This window comes from Myotis lucifugus, unplaced genomic scaffold (genome assembly GCF_000147115.1).
Source record: "Myotis lucifugus unplaced genomic scaffold, Myoluc2.0 scaffold_7, whole genome shotgun sequence".
NCBI classification, from domain to species: Eukaryota; Metazoa; Chordata; class Mammalia; order Chiroptera; family Vespertilionidae; genus Myotis; species Myotis lucifugus.
In genome coordinates this window covers 15,471,506-15,491,912 of record NW_005871055.1, presented here as the reverse complement: position 1 = coordinate 15,491,912, position 20,407 = coordinate 15,471,506, and the positions used below count along the sequence as shown (strand labels likewise).

The 20,407-nt window shown below is 39.4% G+C and overlaps 1 protein-coding gene across 1 annotated transcript in view; it reads left to right on the top strand.

The window, feature by feature from the left end:
* TNFRSF19 (TNF receptor superfamily member 19) overlaps positions 1–20,407 on the top strand; it is a 93,048-nt gene that overhangs the window by 23,621 nt on the left and 49,020 nt on the right. Inside the window, exons 5-6 of the mRNA XM_006083600.3 lie at positions 1,700–1,878; positions 10,492–10,577. Coding sequence (XP_006083662.2) covers positions 1,700–1,878; positions 10,492–10,577 — 265 coding nt within the window. The remainder of the gene's footprint in view (positions 1–1,699; positions 1,879–10,491; positions 10,578–20,407) is intronic.

Sequence of the window (20,407 nt, the reverse complement as noted above, 5' to 3'; positions counted from 1 at the left end):
TTTTTTATCACCTCTGTCTTTGTTTTGCATGTTCAAGGTATACATTTGAAAGACAGGCAGAGTAAACAAAAGGAGGGAAGGTGTCACTCCTCCAAAATGTAAATGAGTTCATTAGTAAAAGAAATCTAGATTGGACTTTTATTATTAATATTTTTTATTGAGTAGTTTATTGACTACAGGTTATACTGTCCTTCGTGTTGGTTTTGATTTAATTTTTGGCTAGTAAATATTGCCTAGATAACTGTGTATATAAATATGGATGAAGGAATTAAAATATATAAATTCTATTAAAAGTGAGAATTTTGAACTAGCTAGGATTTGCATTCTGGCATCTGTAGTTTACATCTGAGGAGGCTGAGTCTGAGGGATTTTGTCAGAGCCCTGCCTCCCTCTGTGCATACAGTCTTGTGTGTGGATTTGATTGGCATGCTCTTGCATACACGTTCTTCTTGTAGTTCTCAGGCTGCTGACTTTTTTTTTAATGACCAATGTTCTATAGCAACCATCATAAAGTATAGATAACCAGTGTTAACATTTGGTATGTAATCTTTCAGACATCTTCCTATGTATATCTCAGATAAGGTACCTGGCCAACCCTAGTGTTATGAAGTCTAACTCTGGAATTAAACTGTGTAGATTCAAATCCTGGTTCTAACATTAGCTATGTCACCTTGGTTAAGGTACATACCTTCTGGGAAGCTCCATAATTAGATCCATGAAATGGGATAATGATAGTGCTTATCTCATTGGGGAGGAGTATGAATTAATGAGAAAATATGTATAAAGTTCTTGGAATAGAATAAGCACCCAATAAATGTTAGTACTCAAATGTTAGTACTCAAGAAATGGGATCATACTTCTAATTCTGTATGATAGCTTATTTTTTGAACAATCACAAGCACACATCTGCCTCATTCTTTTTATGGTTGCATTATACTGGTAATTACATTAGGTGATCTGCTGTAATTTGTTTAGTTCCCAAACATGTGGAAAGGATCATAATGTGGGTCAAAGAGCCATTTGTTTTGCCCAATCTTGGAAAAGAGTACGGTGTTCTGACATCCAAGTCCAGAGACACTTATGACCTTTAGTACCACACAGTTTTATCCAAACAAGAATATAGTGTTTTTTAGAGAAATATGTAAGAATCTTCCTACTATCAGACAATGTTAAGCTGCTGAACATTTTAGGGTGCTCTCTACTGGGTAGACTTCTAGACTTGTAAACTTATGAAATTTCGTATTATGAGTTATCCTCATTTTCTAAAATACCATTGTTGATATCAAAGTACTTGTTTTCTGCCTTGATAAGTGAATATTGAATATTCACTGACTTTTATCTGAATATTTCCCTGACTTTAGTTTCTGAACATTCACAAGACTGGCTTAATTAGAAAAGGGGAAAGTGCCATAATTCTGCCATAACCTGCAATAATGCAGCAGTGGGGGTCCTGGAGAACCATTATTATTCAAATGATCGTGGTTTCTTGAATAAAGTGGACGACTAAGTATACCTCTCATAGTAAGAGAGATGATTAGCAGTGGGAGACACATTTGAACTTGCTTAGAGAGCTGCCTTTGTCTCTAGGAGGGCTGGCACTCAGTAATCACTAGAACAGGTCTTCCTTTCATCCCAGCCTCTTTCCTTTTTCATGCTTGCAGTGTTTGAATAGCTTTCTATTGCCTGTTAATCCCCACAGGAATGTGGCTTTGGCTACGGGGAGGATGCTCAGTGTGTGACTTGCCGGCTGCACAGGTTCAAAGAGGACTGGGGCTTTCAGAAATGCAAGCCGTGCCTGGACTGTGCGGTGGTGAACCGCTTCCAGAAAGCAAACTGTTCTGTCACCAGTGATGCTGTCTGCGGGGACTGCTTGCCAGGGTAGGTTGGATGATTTTTTTTCCCCTTGTAATTATTCTGTGTTTTTTTTTAAACAGGCATTTTTCATTTCCTTTTCCAAATGTGAATGCACAGTGATATTAACCTGAACACATTTGTTGAGTATTCATGAGTTTGCATCTCAACAGTCACCACTAGATTCTTGGTGCCGGTGCCATGGACTGTGACAGGTGCTTGTTATAAATAAAACGAGTAAGCATACTAACAAAGGAATAATGTCACAGAATTCTAAAAAGTTCCTATAATAAAAGCCTAATATGCTAAGTGTCTGACCGTTCGACTGTTCGACCAGTCACTATGACGCTATGACACGCACTGACCACCAGGGGGCAGATGCTCTGACCGGTAGGTTAGCTTGCTGCTGGGGTCCAGCCAATGAGGACTGGGCGAGATGCGCCAGACACACCCTGGAGCTCTCCTACGGTCCCTCCCCGGTCCTGATCGTGCACAGGTGGGGTCCCTCGACCTGGCCTGCACCCTCTCAGAATCTGGGACCCCTCGGGGGATGTCAGAGAGCCGGTTTCGGCTCGGTTTCGGCTCGATCCCTGCAGGCCAGGCCAAGGTACCCCACTGGTGCACGAATCCATGAACCGGGCCTCTAGTATATCAATAATAAAGAAAACATGAACAAATGGACCAAAGAATGAACAGTCAATTCACAAAAGAGGAAACACATATGTTCATCCTCACTGGGGATCCGAGAAGTGCAAATCGTGACCATTCACTCATTTCAACAGATACAGTGGAACTTGGTTTCTCCAACTTAATTCTTCCTGGAAGGCTGTTAGAGAAGCAATTTGTTCAAAAACCAACTCGTTCTTTTGTATTAGAAATAATGTAAATTGAATTAATCCATTCCAGACCCCAAATGATTCCCTGTTTTAACCTTTATATATACAGTACATGTCTAATGTGCTGTTTAATTTATGAATAAATACTCTTAAATTTCTTGAACCACATCCTCCCCACCTCCCCCCACCCCCAACTAGGAATTTTTCATCTATCACTGCCTCTGAAATTCTATCACTGGCTCACCACTTTTTCTTTATCCAGATCAACAACAGTTTTTACACCTATTCAGTTGCCTGTGATTGCTGTTTTATGAGCACTTTCACACCCTTAGCAAGATTAGCACTCTTGATGGCCTCTTTAAGTTTTAAAATTGTCAGCAACAAAAGCATTCTCTCCTTTGTTTGTTACCTGAGAGATGCTTTTGTCATTCTAAGGTATCAGCATAAAAGGGTTTTCAAGTCCAAAACTGAAGTTTTGGTCTACAACCGAGACATTTTTTCTGTGAACAACTTAGTTGAGAACCAAACTGTTCAAGATGGGAGACGTTGGAGAACCAAGGTTTGACTGTATTTGTCCAGCAGCCATGAGGCATTGCTTTAGATAAAGCTGTTATCAGTGGAAGTGGCGTTCTTGGGGTGCCTCAGGGAAAAGAATTTTCTGAGTCCCGCATAGGAGGATGGGGTTTTGTGGAAAGCTTTATTGATGATGTAAAATTAAGGGGGTTCCCATCCAAGGTCCCATCTCTGTACCTCTCGCCATGGAAGAAGTCCAATTTTGTATTTAACGGGGCCAGAATTAAGGCAACTGCTCAGAATTTCTGTTTGATATTCAAGTTCAGTCCAGTCCAGCATCTGGCTACCTTAGCCTGTGTTCCCAGCTGCAGTCCATTGTGTGTGGGGTCTGCATGGCCATGGGCCATGCGGCTGCTTAAGGTCACATGGTTATGAGAGAGAACAGGAAAGCACACTAATGAATATGGACCATGGAGCTAGAGAGCGCAAGAGAGAAAAAGAACAAGAGAGAGGGAACTCTGAGGTTTATGTATTCCCAAAATTTCATGGGCTTGCTTTGGGGTCCACCCCTCTAGCCAATTGACTGTTCTCCAGGTTAGACTGACAGGCAAGTATTCCCCCCTCCCCCCCTCTTTTGTCCATCCCTTCCACCAGTAGTTCCCTGGGGAGTGTGAAGCTCCCCAGGTTCCTGGTGAAGCTGCCTAGATGACTATGCTTATAATATCTGGGCCCCCGTTTACTCTCTTCCTATTATTAATATTAATAAACTAGCTAATTATATCCTAATAAGGTTTTAAAACTATCTAAACAGTAAATATTAAAGAAGTAAATTATGCAAAAGGCAGAAGATGGTGATTTCTGTGGGGGAAAAAAGAAAACCTAGAGCAGCTAAGGGGATTAGGCATGCCTCATGGAATGGATAGATAAGTTGCAGTATTAAAGTTGTAGGCATTACTGAAAAGGGGAGATCTGTCCAAAGACTTGAAGCAATTAGCAGAGCAGATATGTGGGGAAGAGCACTGTAGATACAGGGAACCGCTAGAGACAGGCCCCCAAGATGGACATGAACCTGGTATTTTTTATTTTTAAGAAGCTGCAAAGAGACCAGGGTATCTTCAGGAGGAAGAAAGAGTTGAGTAGAAAAAGAGAGGGTGGAAGGAAGTGGACACATGTAAATCGTGAAAACCTTAAATGTTGAAAATGAACCCAGGCCATGAAAGGAAAGGAGAACTAGACCTGGGCTAGGAGGAGTGGCAAAGCCCAGGAGGAGGCATTTTAAAGTTTTAAGTGTTCCTGGGTAAGCATTGGGTAGATATGCCAGATAAAATAAGCAGTTGGGGGATAAACTCCATATGAAGAGTGGGACTTAGGAAGGCATGGGTGATGATCTGTTAGGGAATGATAGGCATTACCCCCCAAAGTAAAAAGGAAGAGAGACAAAGCATACTATCAGAATACTTTCATGGGAGTAGAGTGCAGCCTGTGTTACCAACCTAAGATGGAAGAGAGAGAACCCAGAATTCCTGGAGCTGTGGAAGACAAGCTCTGTTGCAGGGATAAAACAATCAGTAACAGCAGCATTACAGGAGAAGCAAACATTAATTATTTATAATGTGCCAGGCACTTGGCTAAGTACTTTACATGAGTGATGTACTATAATGTTCACAGTGTCTTAAACATGAAGAAAGTGAGCCTTATCAAGGATGAAGTTTATTCAGGCAAGATCACTTAGCCAGTATATAGTGGCGCTTGGAGCCACATCCAGGAATCTACTGCAACAAGCCATGTGCTAAGTCACTGCAGAGGAAGGACTTTAGCTGGACTTGGCCATACATGCCCACAAAATTGGGATGCTTTTGACTAAATGGCATGGTGATAGCTCTGGGGCCCTTGTTGAAGCCAGAGGAGGAAAAAATGCTCTGGACCTGAAAGGCAGAGGCAGGAGATAGCCTGTGGCTCAAGCATGGCCTTACGCAACGACTCAACACTGAAACCGGTGTGAAAAGTAGTGGCCTAACACCAAAAGCATAAGCAACCAAATAAAACATAGCTAGCTATATTGGACTTAATTAAATTTAAAATCTTTTGTGCTTCAATAGATACCATCAAGAAAATGAAAAGACAACCCACAGAATTAGAGAAACTATTTGTAAATTATATATGTGATAAGGGACTTTCTTATCTAGAATATATAAAGAACTTTTACAACTCTAATAAAAAGGCAAATAAGCAAATTAAAATATGGGCAAAGGATTTGGCTACACTTTTCTTCAAAGAAGATATGCAAATGATCAATAAACACATGAAAAAATGCTCAACATTATTAGCAATCAGGGACATGCAAATTAAAAATGCATACTTCACACCCACTAGGATGGCTGTTACCAAAAATACAGACTACAACAAGTGTTGGTGAGGAAACAGAGAAATTGGAACCTTCATACACTGTTGGAGGGAATGTAAAATGGTGCAGCCACTTTGCAAAAAATCTGGCAGTGCCTCAACAAGTTAAACATAGTTACCATGTGACCCAGCAATTCTGCTCTTAGATATGTAACCAAGATAATTGAAAATACATCCATGAAAAAACATGCACACAAATGTTCATAACAGCATTATGCATAATAGTCAAAAGTGGAAACAACCCAAATGTCCCTCAACTGATGAATGGATAAGCAAAATGGAGTGTATTCAAACATTTGAATTTTACTCAGCAATAAAAAGGAATGAATTATCGATACATGCCCAAAATGGACGAACCTAGAAAACAATGTTAAATGAAAGAAGCCACTTACAAAAGACCACCTATTGTATGATCTCATTGCATGAAATATCCAGAACAGGCAAATTTATAAAGACAGAAAGTAAGCTAGTAGTTGTCTAGGGTTGGTGGTGATGGTGGTGATTGTGGTGGGGTCGGGGGGAGGGTTGGGGAAATAGGGGTGGGGTGCAGAGGGGTTTTTTTGGCATGATGAAAATGTTTTAAAATGGATTGTACTTGATGGTTACACAAATCCATGAATATATTAAGACCATTTAATTGTGTGCTTTAACTTGATGGATTCTATGGTTTGTAAAATATTTCAATAAATCTGTTATTTAATAAAAAAGTAATGGTCTAAAATCTCAGAAACATTGATACCTATTAATATCATTACCCAGAGTTTTGACCTTGTGCAAATCTATTTGAGGAGTACACACTGAGTATCTTACACATCTTTATTATTCCTTTCTACAATGTTGATAAAAACATGTCTGTGTATGTTTGCTCTCTTCATCTGGAGGGCAGGAAGAAGAAAAGGTCCACAGGAGATAATGCCCATCGTATGCCTGACATAAGGGACTAGGGCTGAGGTGGGCAGTGCCCAGAGAATGTGGGGGGAAGCACAGGGTACAAGGACTAGGTTTTCACTAAGAAGGAGGTATGCTGCTGGAGTGTGGGAGAGGGTATGGTCTCTCCAGGAGCTCCCAAATGTGCTTCCCATGCTTAACCTCTGTTGTCATCTGAACCCATGGCTTTTAGTTTCTACAGTGTTTGCTCATTCTTTAAATAAGTGCTTAGATGCAGGAAAGTTAGAAACGAGTAGACATTTGAATGATTTTTCACAGTTTACTTATATGATTAGTTCAAAATTACATCCTTTTCTAAGTTAGCATGAATGTATGAGGCAGGCAGTAATCACATAGTGACTTTTACTCAAGTTTTCCAGAGTGTTTTAAAAGTGCTCATCTAGTCCGCTGGCATGCTCAGTGGTTGCGTGTTGACCTATGAACCAAAAGGTCACTGTTCAATTCCCAGTCAGGGCACATGCCCGGTTGGTGAACTCAATCCCCAGTGTGGGGTGTGCAGGAGGCAGCCCATCAATGATTCTCATCATTGATGTTTCTATTTCTCTCCCCTTTTCTCTTCCTCTCTGAAATCAATAAAAATATATTAAAAAATAAAAGTGCTTATCTAGCTTAGAATATGATTTTGCAAATATTTTCTCCCATTTTGTAGGTTGCCCTTCACTGTTGATTGTATCTTTTACTTTTAATCTTAGAAGGAATCATTATTATTTTATTATAATTTAAAACTAATTTTAGTGTGACTTACTTTTTAACCATTTTATTAAGGTATTTAATGTATACAACTCAATGAGTTTGGGTGTAAGTATACATTGATTGTATCATTTTATGTACAAGTTTTAAGTTTGATGTAGTCTACTTGCATTTTTATTTTTGCTGCCTATTTCATATATGCCTTTTGATTGCCTTTTGGTGTCATATCCAAGAAATTATTGCCAAATTCAATGTCATTAAGCTTTTCTCCTATATTTTCTTCCGGGAGTTTTATACTTTGGGGTCTTTCATTTAATTTATTTTGAATTAATTTTTGTATATGAGCTAAGATAAGGAGCCAGCTTTATTATTTTGCATGTGGGTATCCAGTTTCCCAGCACTATTTGTTGAAGGGACTGTCCTATCCCCATTAAGTGGTCTTTGTTCCCTGGTCAAAGATAATTTGACCATATACATGGGGATTTATTTTTAGGCTCTTTTTTCTGTTCATTGGTCTACATGTCTCTCTTTATGCCATTACCACACTGCATTGATTAATATACTTTGTGATATTTTCATATCAGGAAGTATGAATCTTCCAACTTTGTTCTTTGATTTTGACTTTATAAATTCCAAAATAAATATCTTTAATTAAAATTTGGTGAGAATTCACTATATTACAATCATTTGGACAGATGTTCATAGTCAACTGAAAATGGAATGATGAGCAAATAAGGAAGTTATTGGGCATTTGAGGTAACTTACTTAGTTTCAAAATGCAAATTTCATTTCAATCATAAATTATACAGATTTGTTACTACATTATCCAATTTTACAAAATAATTGCATCTGCCTGTCCTCTATACACTTGATTTGTAAATTTATTCTCCAAATCTCTATTTTTGTCAGAAAAGTTGGAAGTTTTCTGTAGAAAAGAAAATTGCTTGAATTCTCACCATCAAGAAATGATCACTGTTAATATTCAATATATAATTTTTTTCACTGCTAATATATACATATAAATGTCTTTAGCTGCATTGGTAAATAGTCTGAAAGAATATATATCAAGGTGTGTTTGTATAAAATGAAATTATATTATTCACACTTCTTTTTTCACTTGATACTTTATGAGTTAAAAAATTATGTATGGTAGATCTGCATCATTATTTCCGAAGCTCACCTTTTATTCTTTTTCCCTGGTTCCATCATAGTTGGTCATATCTAATGTTGTATATTGGGATTGTGCCTAATTGGCTTCTTTTCTTTTATAAACAACTAGAGACCCGGTGCACCGATTCGTGCACCTGTGGGGTCTCTTGGCTTGGCCTGTGGGGATCAGGCCGAAACCGGCTCTCCAACATCCCCCGAGGGTCCCAGATTGTTAGAGGGTGGTTCTTGGATGATGCAGCCAGGAATTGGGCTCCCTCCTCTCTGGTTCCGGGTGCGTCACCCAAGAACCACAGCTGCCAAGTCACTGCAGCTCGGCAGCTCCTGCGTTGAGCATCTGCCCCCTGGTGGTCAGTGCGCATCATAGTTACCTGTCGCAGCGTCTGCCCCCTGGTGGTCATTGTGTGTCATAGCTACCAGTTGGACAGTCAAAAGGTTGGACAGTCGCTTAGGCTTTCATATAGATAGATAGATGGATGGATAGATAGATAGATAGATGATAGATAGATAGATAGATAGATAGATAGATAGATACTGTGATTACATTCTTATATATATAGTTTTACCCACCTAATTATTTCTTTTGGATACATTTCACAAAATGAAATTATTGGGTAAAGGATGTAAATAAACTATATGAATTCTGATGCTGTATTGCTAAATTGCCCTCCTGCAAGTGGCAATTTCTATTCCCACTGGAAATATATACATGTGCCTATTTACCTAGCCTTACACCAGCACTTTCTCAATTTTCTAAGTAAAAATGGTGTATTTTCATTGCAATTTATAGTTACTTGAATAATAATGAGGTTAAACATTTTAATGTTAAATTAAAAATTAATGGCATTCTTTTTAATTTTAATTATGAGAATTAAAAATTATGAAATGTTATTCTTTTGGGAGTTAATGTTCTTTGCCTGTTTTTTCCTTTCACCTTAATGATTTTTAAGTTTAATGTTACAGACTTAAGTTATAGAAAATGCTGTGATCAGAACTATTTTTCAATTTTCTTTTGCCCATTAACTAGGTTAATGATACTTTGTTTTTGCTCTTCAGTTGTCTTTAATATCGTGTGTGTGTGTGTGTGTGTGTGTGTGTGTGTGTGTGTGTTTTCAAAGCTGTTAATCTCTTTCTGGCTCCTGGGTCATTTTCCATTTATATTAATATTAATTAGTCTTGTCATGCCTAGTAAGATGTCCCCATATCAAAATTATATAAGCACCTCACTACATTTTTCTATTGCTTTTATGGTTTGCTGGACTCTTTTGGTCTTTGAGTTTCAAATGTTAAAAACTAGCACTTTATTTATAAGGCATTTTATCATTTAAATTGATTTCATATTCCCTCACCAGCACCCACTCCCCTAATATAGAAAATGTGAGGCTAAGTAAAATCTACAGTTATGTTTAGTGGAGTTGGCCTTTCATAAGTATTCACTGCATGCTCAGAGGTCTTTCTAAGGATGTCTGTCTAAGATACTACTATATTTAAGACTTTGAGCCCTAGCCGGTTTGGCTCGGTGGATAGAACATCGGCCTGCGGATTGAAGGGTCCCAGTTTCGATTCTGGTCAAAGGCACATCCCCGGGTTGCGGGCTCAATCCCCAGTGTGGGGGCATGCAGGAGGCAGCCAATTAATGATTCTCTCTCATCTTTGATGTTTCTATCTCTCTCTCCCTCTTCCTTCCTCTCTGAAATCAATAAAAATATGTTTTTAAAAAAAGACTTTGAGAACTTTTTTAAAAAACAGAATTAGGCCGAAACCGGTTTGGCTCAGTGGATAGAGCGTCGGCCTGCGGACTGAAGGGTCCCGGGTTTGATTCCGGTCAAGGGCATGTACCTGGGTTGCGGGCACATCCCCAGTAGGAGATGTGCAGGAGGCAACTAATCAATGTTTCTCTCTCATCGATGTTTCTAACTCTCTATCTCTCTCCCTTCCTCTCTGTAAAAAAATCAATAAAATATATTAAAAAAAAACAAACAGAATTAGTAATGGAGACTGCCAGTAATTTATGTAATCTGTTCACTGCAACTGTGAGTTCAGATAAAAGAGCTAACAAGGATTATTTTCCTTTTTCTTCTAGATTTTATAGGAAGACAAAACTTGTTGGTTTTCAAGACATGGAGTGTGTACCTTGTGGAGACCCTCCTCCTCCTTATGAACCACACTGTGAGTGAACTCCATACAAACACAGCAGAAGGGCTCTTGGCCTTAAAAAAACCACCTTTGTTCCATTGGCAAATGGAGCAAAATCTCTCTCTACCAGGGGTCTTATAGTGTGCACTCTTTTATCAGCTTTCAGCAGGACATAAAGCTCTTTTGTTGTGTGCCTCAGTCAGCAAACTATGTCCATTAATTTGAATCTCAAAGTGAAATACAGATATTTTGTGGCTGCTGTACTCCATTCAAACTCTTATCTTTTCATATATGTGTGTGTATGTGTGTGTGTAAATATATATATATATCATGCAACTCCAATGAACTAGGTGGTCTAAATCCTAATGCATAATGTCTTTGTGCCATGGCCCCATTAATTCCTGTGTTTTCCCATCTTAGTCCCCAAGCACTGTCATGTGGTGTCTTCCATTCCAGACACATTCCTCTCCATGAATTGCCTGCCCTAATTAATGTATTGTTAAATGGAATCTTAGTTCACTTCATTCATTTCTTTACTTTTCTCGTTTAATAAATAAGAAGAGAAACTCACTGTTTACTGGGAATATAACTGCAAATTGTGCCTTTTTCTATTTATATTAATATTAATTAATCTTTTTGACCATAATTTTCCTTTAGATATGAAAGATATTTGTTACAAGTTTTATGAACTTGCATTGATTTTGAATAGGAATCCTAAGTACAAATCTGGCCAATGAAAACCAACAGGTGTTGGGCCAGGAAAGAAATCAGCAGGTGGCCCCCCTCATGTGCTCAGCTCATGCTTGTCTTTGCTAAGCAGGGCTTTAGTGAACTGTTTCACTGTACACAAGAAATAGCAGGTTTAGGCAGAGGAGGCAGGAGGGTTTTTATCCCAAGTGTAGGTTCCTCATGCCTTTCTGGGGAGCACTGGTAATATCAATGTTTATATTTAGGGGTTGTTTTGATATAATTTTCAATGCACGGGATTTGTCCTCTTCTTTCTGTGACACAAGTCTCCTCTGAACTAATTGAAGTTATTGCATTATTTGGTAAGGTCACAACTGTTTCCCAGCAATTCATGGACTTTTGTAGTCCGTATTATTATGTCCTTTATCAAAACGCATTACTTTTTATTCTTCCTTTGAAGTGATAGAAAAGCAAAAAAAAAAAATGCAGACTCTAACTTTTAAAGAAATGTATTTTGACCCTCATTTTTATAATATCTAAATATTCACCAAATGATTCATTGCAATTAATGAATGTAATCATGAATGTCTGTTATGTATTAGTCGTCATTGGGAAACAATTTGTTTTACTCAGTACCACATCATCAGCCCACATTTGGAGGACACCAGGTTCAGAGATGTTAATAACTTTTCATTGCTGCCTGGTAATTGGCAGAAACAGTATTCAAACCTAAGTCTGTCTAACTCTAAGTGGTATGTTCTTTCCACCACACTCTACTGTCTCCCTAAGGAAAACCAAACTATCTAATCTGTCCTCTGTTGGCTGATGTAATTGCTTCATGTTGACTTCTTCTTATATTGTTTGCTTCATAATTAATGAAAACTCTAAAAATATAACATAGAGAAGATCCTGAAAGAGCCTCTTTATGCTACACAATCTATAAAATGACGTGTTCTCTTGCCCTTTAAAATGGGGTAGCAACTTGGTCTTGCCGGTGGGTCAGCTCAGCCATCATTTTGTCCAGAAGGCAAAGATTATGATCTTCATCCCAAACTACCATGAAAAGATTTAGTAAAGAAATTGGTATTGATCAATTTAAAGTTGGAAAGTTCTGGGTTAATTTTTTCTGTTTAATAATCTACTCATAAGTCTGAGGCACTGGAATTTTTTGCCTTCGGGGATCTGACTATGTTTGGACATCATAAATTAGCCTTCAAATGTAGATTTCACATTTAACTTTTAATGTCTTGTAAATCCATACTTGTTATAATTTGAAAAGAAAATTAACTAGTTTAAATTATATGTATAGACATATTTTTCCATATATGAAACTTTTTAGAAAGCAAAGAAACAAATTATTTTTCAAAGTCAGAGATGTAGTGTGCACAGCTAATACTTTTTTGAATCATGAAACAAGAGTCTGGTGGTCTTTAGTGAGTGTTAATCCTTATTAAGCTCTGTGAAGGAAAGTTTGCTGCTTTTGGCACAGTTCTTGGGAATCATTCCAGAACACAACTAATCTCCTCAAAAGAGATCTTCACGTTTTGGGGGGAAATTATGTAAGGCGCCTTATGTTTTTATTTCTCCTACTTTGGGCTTTTCAACTTATTCACAAAAAAACTGCTTCTTCAAGTGTTTTTTTTGTGTGTGTGTTCCCCCCCTCCCCCCGCCCATGAGGAGCTCCTATATTTTTTAGACTCCTAGTTAGCTATAAGAAAGTTATGGCACTCAGGCTACCTCAAGTAAAGGACACAGGCAGTACTGAGAGAGGCAGGAACTTCCTAGAACCCAGGGGTAGCCCTTGCTTGAAACCTCAGGCAGCCATGGAGTCTGGAGACCATGGTCCCCTGCAGCCTGAGGCTCTGAGCCCTGCATTTGCGCCACACAGCTACTTGCTCAGTCTGCAGGCCTCTCTTTACACCTCCCGGTTTTCCTTCATACTTTCACCAGACTGCATTGGTCTGGACTTCCCTCTTTCCACTCCTGAAGGACAAAATCTGATTGGTCTAATTAGATACCATTGTCCTGTGAGGCATCATCTTTTCCGTTTACCTGTTGAACAAACATTTAAGTGCCAGACACACAGTGAAGGACAGATAGACCCCAGTTCTTTTCTTTAGGGAGGGTACAGCGTAGTGGAGGAGTTGTGAAATAACTAGAGTTAAACAGTATTGAGATATAACACATGTAGAGGCAAAATTGTGACTGCTTAGTCCCTTTTTTGGAAGGATCCAGGGTACTCTGAGGGTGAATAATGGGTAATGACATAGGAGCATTAGGGAAGGCTTTGAGCTGTGATTTAAAAGATCAGCTAGAGGAGGATGAGCCTGAAAAGGTGACTAAACAGAGGGTCCAGAGAAGTCTGGGGAAACCAGGGGAGTATGGTGGTCTGAAGCATACTGGTGGATGCTGTATGCAAGTTGAGTCTGTTGACACTGGAAATGCCCTTTTCACCTTGGAGGTCTTTGATGACATTGACAAGAACCATTTTAATGAATAATGAAAATGGAATCACATTAAAATTAAACAAGAAATTAATGTAAGCGGAGAATGGAGACCATTATAGACAACTCTGAAATGTTTGCCTGTGAAGGTGACAATGGAATGTGCAGACAAGGGAGTGATTTTGTTTTATTTAGTTTTTTAGGTGTAGACATATCTGCATGTTTTCATATTGAGAGATCAAAAGAATAACCAGGCACATAAGGTTTGTTGGAGAAGGATCCTGAAGCTAAAATGTTCCGTTGGATTTATCTGGGAGGAGAAAGAGACCTCTGCCATAACCTGGGAAGGGGAGGGGGGGGAAGATGAGCATGAGCTTGTCATTCAGTGATGAGGTTGAGAGGTTCACATACCCTGCTTCTGTGTGTGCGACAGAGAAGACACTCTGTTCCACCAAGTAAGACAGGAGCCAAGGAACTCAGAGGCTGGAAGAGCACAAGTGTTTGAGGTTCTCATTACAGATAGTGGGAGGCAGGTTGATTAGAGAAAATAGCGAGTTTCCTGGTAACAAGGGTCCAGCTGAAGTCTGTGGTCAGAGTGGTACATTGTTTGATCCTCATATGATATCTGAAGGGGCTTCTACTGTGGGGATGACTCAGGCCACCTCTGAAACAGCCCCAAGATATGCATAAGTTGCATCCTAAATATATAGCAAGCTACAAACAAGTTTTTAAAAGGGATGACTGTGTTAACACAAGAATAATTTTAAATTAAGGTAATATTTTTTTGGTATTGCTATAATACCTGAAACAAACCAAAGTAACACTGGATTGAAAACTTCTCATTTATCTGTCAACTTTCCAAGGGGCCACCCCAAGTCCATACTTGTCTATGACTGGTGTACCCTTGGCCAAGAGACTTACTTAATTCTCCTAGGGCTAGGTTTTTTCCCTGTAAAATGGGGTTATCTACCTATGAAGGTTGTTATAAGTACTGAATAGTCAATATATGTAAGTCGCCTGACATAGTGTCTGGCAATGAGCAGGGTCTCCAATTTGTTGGCTCCCTTCCTTACTCCCTCCACCCTGCAGTGCTTCTTGGGTTGTGAGATCTTAACTCGTAGTACTTGCCCAGAGATTTAGTATTCAGGAGAGGCAGTGGTTCAAAGAAGATCAGTGAGCTAGCACTGTGTGTATAACTGCCCCACTCAACAGGAAATGGCATAATAGGAGATTGCCAGAATTTTAGCCATCAGATAACAAATAGGTTCTCTACAGCTTAAATTTGTAATAAAGTGTCTAAATGTAAGTTTCTTTGTAGGGCATACCTGTATTCCTTGTAAAGTGATTTTGAAAACAAGAAAGAAGTTTTTGTCCCTCATGATTTATATTGCGCCAGTCTTAAGAAGGCCTCAAAAAGGCGTCTATCAGAGTCAGTAGAGTAGAGCAGAACAGTATGAGACCTATTGCTGGAGGTTTTGGATTCACATTTAGGCTCAGCCTTCTACAATGGTGTAACCTTGGGCAAATCATCTCACCACTTTGAACTTCCATTTACTCTTTGGAAAATGGGGACAATCATACCATGTTAGCAGATCTTAGACTGAACTATATGAGATAGTGTCCAGAAGCATACCTGCCACAGAGTGAACTCAGTAACAACTATCTGCCCGCTGGCCTGCTCTCTTACAAATAATGGCTGCATCTGTCCTGTGTCCCTTGGCTCGCCCTGACCAGGTATGCTCTGTGGAAGGTATGGCAGCTGGGAGTGGTCCCATATGGGGAGGATCTCATGATGCAGTTGGTTTGATGTTTGTTTTGCTGGTCTTTCACCTCCAGAGGTGGGTGAGCAATGGAAAATACCTAGAAAGAGGCTGCAGTGGATTTTTGTGTTTGTCACTTGAATGGTAGACTACTTAGGCTGATCCCTTTTCTCTTTGCCCCATTGCTCAACGCCTCATGCCCCATGCCCAAACAGCATGGGCTTTAAGCTCCCCAACCTTCCAGATAATGATGGATGCGTGCATATAATTGATTAAGCCACCCATAACCTCTTTTCCAGTCACTAATAGCATTAATTTATAAGAACGATTGGTTGGTCATGGAGCCCAGGGTCATTAGTAACATCACTGTAATTTGTAGGTGAATAAAAGGGACCCTTTCCATAGAAACCCCTGCTTCAGGCTTTACTCCTCTTTGAGCCTTCACTTCCTAGTAATACGTGCCCATTTACAGCATTAAGAAGAGATGGAGAAAAACACACAAGAAATTTGAGAACTACATTCTGCCCTGTGTCTGATAAGAAATGCAGATTTTGTCTGATTTCTTTTAGCAGTGTTTACTTAATGTGGAACAAACACTGGTTGGAACAAATGGTTTTGAAAAAATTCAAAGCTATTTTCACCGAAGTCCAGCTTTATTTAAGTGTGTTTAACCTAGATGTTTGCTTTGTTCTTGGGGGCTTTGTAAAACAAGCCATGTGATTACAAAGAGATAAGTGATCAGATAAGTGGCTGTGTGTGTGGGGGGGGGGGGGGAGGGAAAGGGTGACGGGGGGGGGGGGGGGGGGGGAAAAAAAAACCTTTTGTGCCCGGCACCATTTTAAAAAATTTTACTTGTTTAAAAAACCCGGAAAAAAAGAGGGGCCTTTTTTTAACAGGAAAAAAATCCCTTTTTTTTAAGGTTTTAAAAAATTTTAAAAATTTTTTTTTGGGGGAAAAATACCATGTAGGTATTTGGACAACAGGGGTTTTAAGGCTCCTGTACCCACATTGCTGCTCTTCACATCTCTGTGTAGGTGTTTTTACTCACTAATGAATTGATAGTGTGTTTACGTGTATAGAGGTATTACTATTTTTGTGTCTTGACAGGCAATGTTAAATTATTTTAAAGTAAAGGTACCTTGTAAATGCCTCTTTAAAAAATAAAAAAACAAATCTAAAAGGAAATAAATTGGGAGTGTTTGAAGTCAATACCAATATGAGTTTTCCAGTTTTAAAGGAGGGGAAGGGGAGATGAGCAGGAGGAAGAGAAGGGGGAGGTGAATTACAAGTTGACTTAAGCTTTACCTGAGTGATTTAACCAACTAGACTCCTGAAGTGCAGAAATGAGTTCCTAGTAGCCTCCCAGCAGGTAGTACTCTGCGTCCTGGCGTACTTAAACACTTAATGAATCTAACCACAGTGAATGCCTATATAATGGCATGCAGAAGAGATGCAGGAAATTCAAAAGTATTTTACATTTGTTTTGGAAAAATTATGTGATTTTTATTGTATCTGTGTATGTTCTTTTGCTTCTGCAGCAGTTCTTCTGATGAGTTTGCTGATATTTAGTGACCTGGCTTTCCAGAGGACTTACTAGATCCTCTGCAGGATAAAGATAGGTCCACAAAGCCAGTATGTACTAATTGAGGGTTTAGTTTACTGAAGATTTTCAATAGTCTGTGGTCCTCAGGCCAAGACTCCTCAGTGTCCAGCTAGGGCATTGCTGCCATGTCTTGTGCTGATAGAGCCTGCTTTGGGGATGGTTTGGGGAACAAGATGAGTGCTGCTGTGTGTCCTGAGCAAATGGTTAAGGCAGTAGAGATAGGGAGCTTCCTAAAGAGAAGTCTTAACAATGGAGTTCTTTCCTGTTAGACTTTCAGGGTGGGGAACAGAAGGACAATGAGATCAAAGAGAACTTGGTAAAACAGCCAAAACAGCCCAAGGCTTATGGCAGACAAATTTAAAAGCCAGCCCTCCCAGGGAACATTTGAAGCAAAGATGCCTTTGTTTTCACTAATTTATTTGTTGGTTTAGGGTACTATTGCTCTTCTCTTTTTCCCACTGCCTATTGCTCCCTGCATGTCTTTCATATCATCCTTTCTTTTTGTCAATAATATGTAATTTCATTATTTTATTGAAAAACAAATTTAAAGTAATGGTAGTCAGAGGCAACTTCTGTGGAAACCAAAGGAACAGATCTTCTTGCAGAATCCAGGCATTGGAGCACTTTACTGAGAGGAATGCCATTGAGCCCTCCCATGGAATCCTTTTACTTTTATTGTAAGCCTTGTTCTGCCAAACCAAACAACCCTGGTGAAGGAAAGGAGAAGAGTGGGAAGAAGCTAATAAAAGCAGAGAAAAGGATGCAGCAAGAAGTGAAAAGCCAGACTGCAGTACAGCAGGGAGGAGTCAGAACACAACAAAAATCAAACCATAAGAACTTCAAATACTGTATGTACACTATAATTTTGTGCCATTGAGTGTATAGCAAACAGTCCCATACAGCCTAATTAATGACTGACCCTTAAAGTTTTCTCTCTAATACCACTCAGTAGAATAATTATAGTTCTCATTATTATTCTGGACATGAAAAAGGGTTGGGGGATGATCAGAATACAAATTTGTTAAGAAAACTATTTATTTTAGAATGATTTCCATCAAGCATAATCCTTTTAAAAGTGTATTTGCTTATTAAGGTAAACAACTGTTATCTGAAAATATATTGAAAATTTATTATAGCAAGGTCCTCATTTTCCAAGGATGTTGAAAAAAATAGCTGGGCAGTTTAAATACCATAGCCCCTTTAGAAAAAAAAAGTGCTATAAATGCAAGTGCTTTGGATGATTACTGATTTCATATATTTATCTTTACTTAGCACTAGTTTCATTAAAGTTATAGAAATAAAAAATTCTTAGAAGTTTCTTAAACTCTTGTTCTCTACATTCATCCTTTTGGCCCAATATAAATCTGTTAAATATTGGTAAGCCATTAACTTTCTTCCAAGTGAAGAAAAGTGTAAGTACCTGACTGAATCAGGTGGCCCTGTGCCTTGAATCTGGGATGTTTTGGAGAGTTCTTGTTGGTCTGTGATGGTCTGTGACGCTCCTGAGTTGCCAATGAGCAGGCCAGAGGCTTTGAAAATAGCAGCAGTTGATTATTACCTACTCAGCTATAAATCTAACTTCTCTGCCTTTATCTTCAGTCTCTTTTAGACATTTAAAGTCAATGAGCTGGTTTAAATATTTACTCATGAAGAAACAGGTTGTGGTTTGTTACAGGCCATCACTAAATTAAATGAATGTTAGATTAAATACAGTTTATTTAAAAATATGTAATCCAGCAGGCCTGTATCATTAAGTTGTGGACTTTTACAAATGAACAGTGATTTGTGTGTATACCCATTAAATGCTGAATTTTGTCTTTTTTTAACTTAAAATTTTATTATTATGTATTGGTTTCAGGTGTACCGCTTAGTGGTTAGACAATCATATACTTTACATAGTGTTCTCCTCGATATTTCCAGCACCCCAACTGGCACCATACATAGTTATCACAATTATTATTGACTATTTTTTCTATGCTTTACTGGCCATGCCTAATTTTTAAGTAATGTTTTCTACATTGTGAGGTGCCACAATCTTTCAGCTAACTTTCAGGCCCTCGGAAAAAATTCTTTTATTCCCCCAAACCTCATCAATAGTGTTTGAAGACTGAAGTAGATGTATTTTATACATGGGTGAAGCTATGCATAGAGAAGGCAGCAATTACAAGAAACAAAATTAGTGCAGATCAGAGAGAAGGATGGCAGGTGAATTTTGTCTTTAAATTATTTTCTGCAAGATCTTCAGTATCAAACTTAAGAAAATGTAATTGAAAAGCAGTCATTTCTGGGAAGGTTTTTAGTGTTCATAGGAAGCATGCTTTTCTTCAAAATGAGAAAAATTACTTTTTAAAAGTTTTTGTTAGACTGTTTAACTCAGGAGACATGTCAGGGAATATGTTCTGAGTGTCTAATGTTAGTCTAGATCCCAGCAAAATGTATCATAGAGACATTTCTCCCATGTTGTAAATTACCTGCAGATGAGTTTGTCCTCTCACTCATTGACCAATATATTGAACTAGAGGCTGGGCACCAGTGGGGTCCCTTGGCCTGGCCTGTGCCCTCTTGCAATCCAGGACCCCTTAGGGAGTGTTGGACTGCTGGTTTCAGCCCAATCCCCGCAGGCCAGGCCGAGGGACCCCACTGGTGCACAAATTCGTGCATCAGGCCTCTAGTATGCATATAAGATCTTTGGTTAATCTCTTCCTGCTCTCCCTTCTCCCCCCTTCCCTCTGAGATTCATCAGTCTGTTCCATGTTTCCATGCCTGTGCATTGAGCGTCTGCCCCCTGGTGGTCAGTGCGCATCATAGCTACCAGTTGAATGGTTGAATGGTCGCTTAGGCTTTTATATATATAGATGCCTACTGTGAGCACTGATGTGAGCACTGAGGAACCCACAGTGACAAACACAGACTAAATTCTCAGTCCTCAATGAGCTCACATTCTAATGCTCCAGAGTAGGGGTTTATTTAAAACTAGAGGCCTGGTGCACGAAATTTGTGCATGGGGGGGTCCCCTTAGCCCAGCCTGTACCCTCTCCAGTCTGGGACTCCTTGGGGTATGTCCAACTGCCAGGGATTGGGCCTAAACCTGCAGTTGGACATCCCTCTCACAATTCTGGACTGCTGGCTCCTAATCGCTCACCTGCCTGCCTGTCCGATCTACCCTAACTCCCCCCCCTGCCAACCTGGTCGCCCCCAACTGCCCCCTCTCTGCCGGCCTGGTCACTCCTAACTGCCCCCCCCACCAGGCTGGTCACCCCCTACTTCCCCCCGTGCGAGCCTGGTCACCCCCACAGCCCCCCTCTGCCAGCCTGTTCATCCCTATACTGCCCCCCTTTGTTGGGCTGACACTCCCAACTTCCCCTCCCC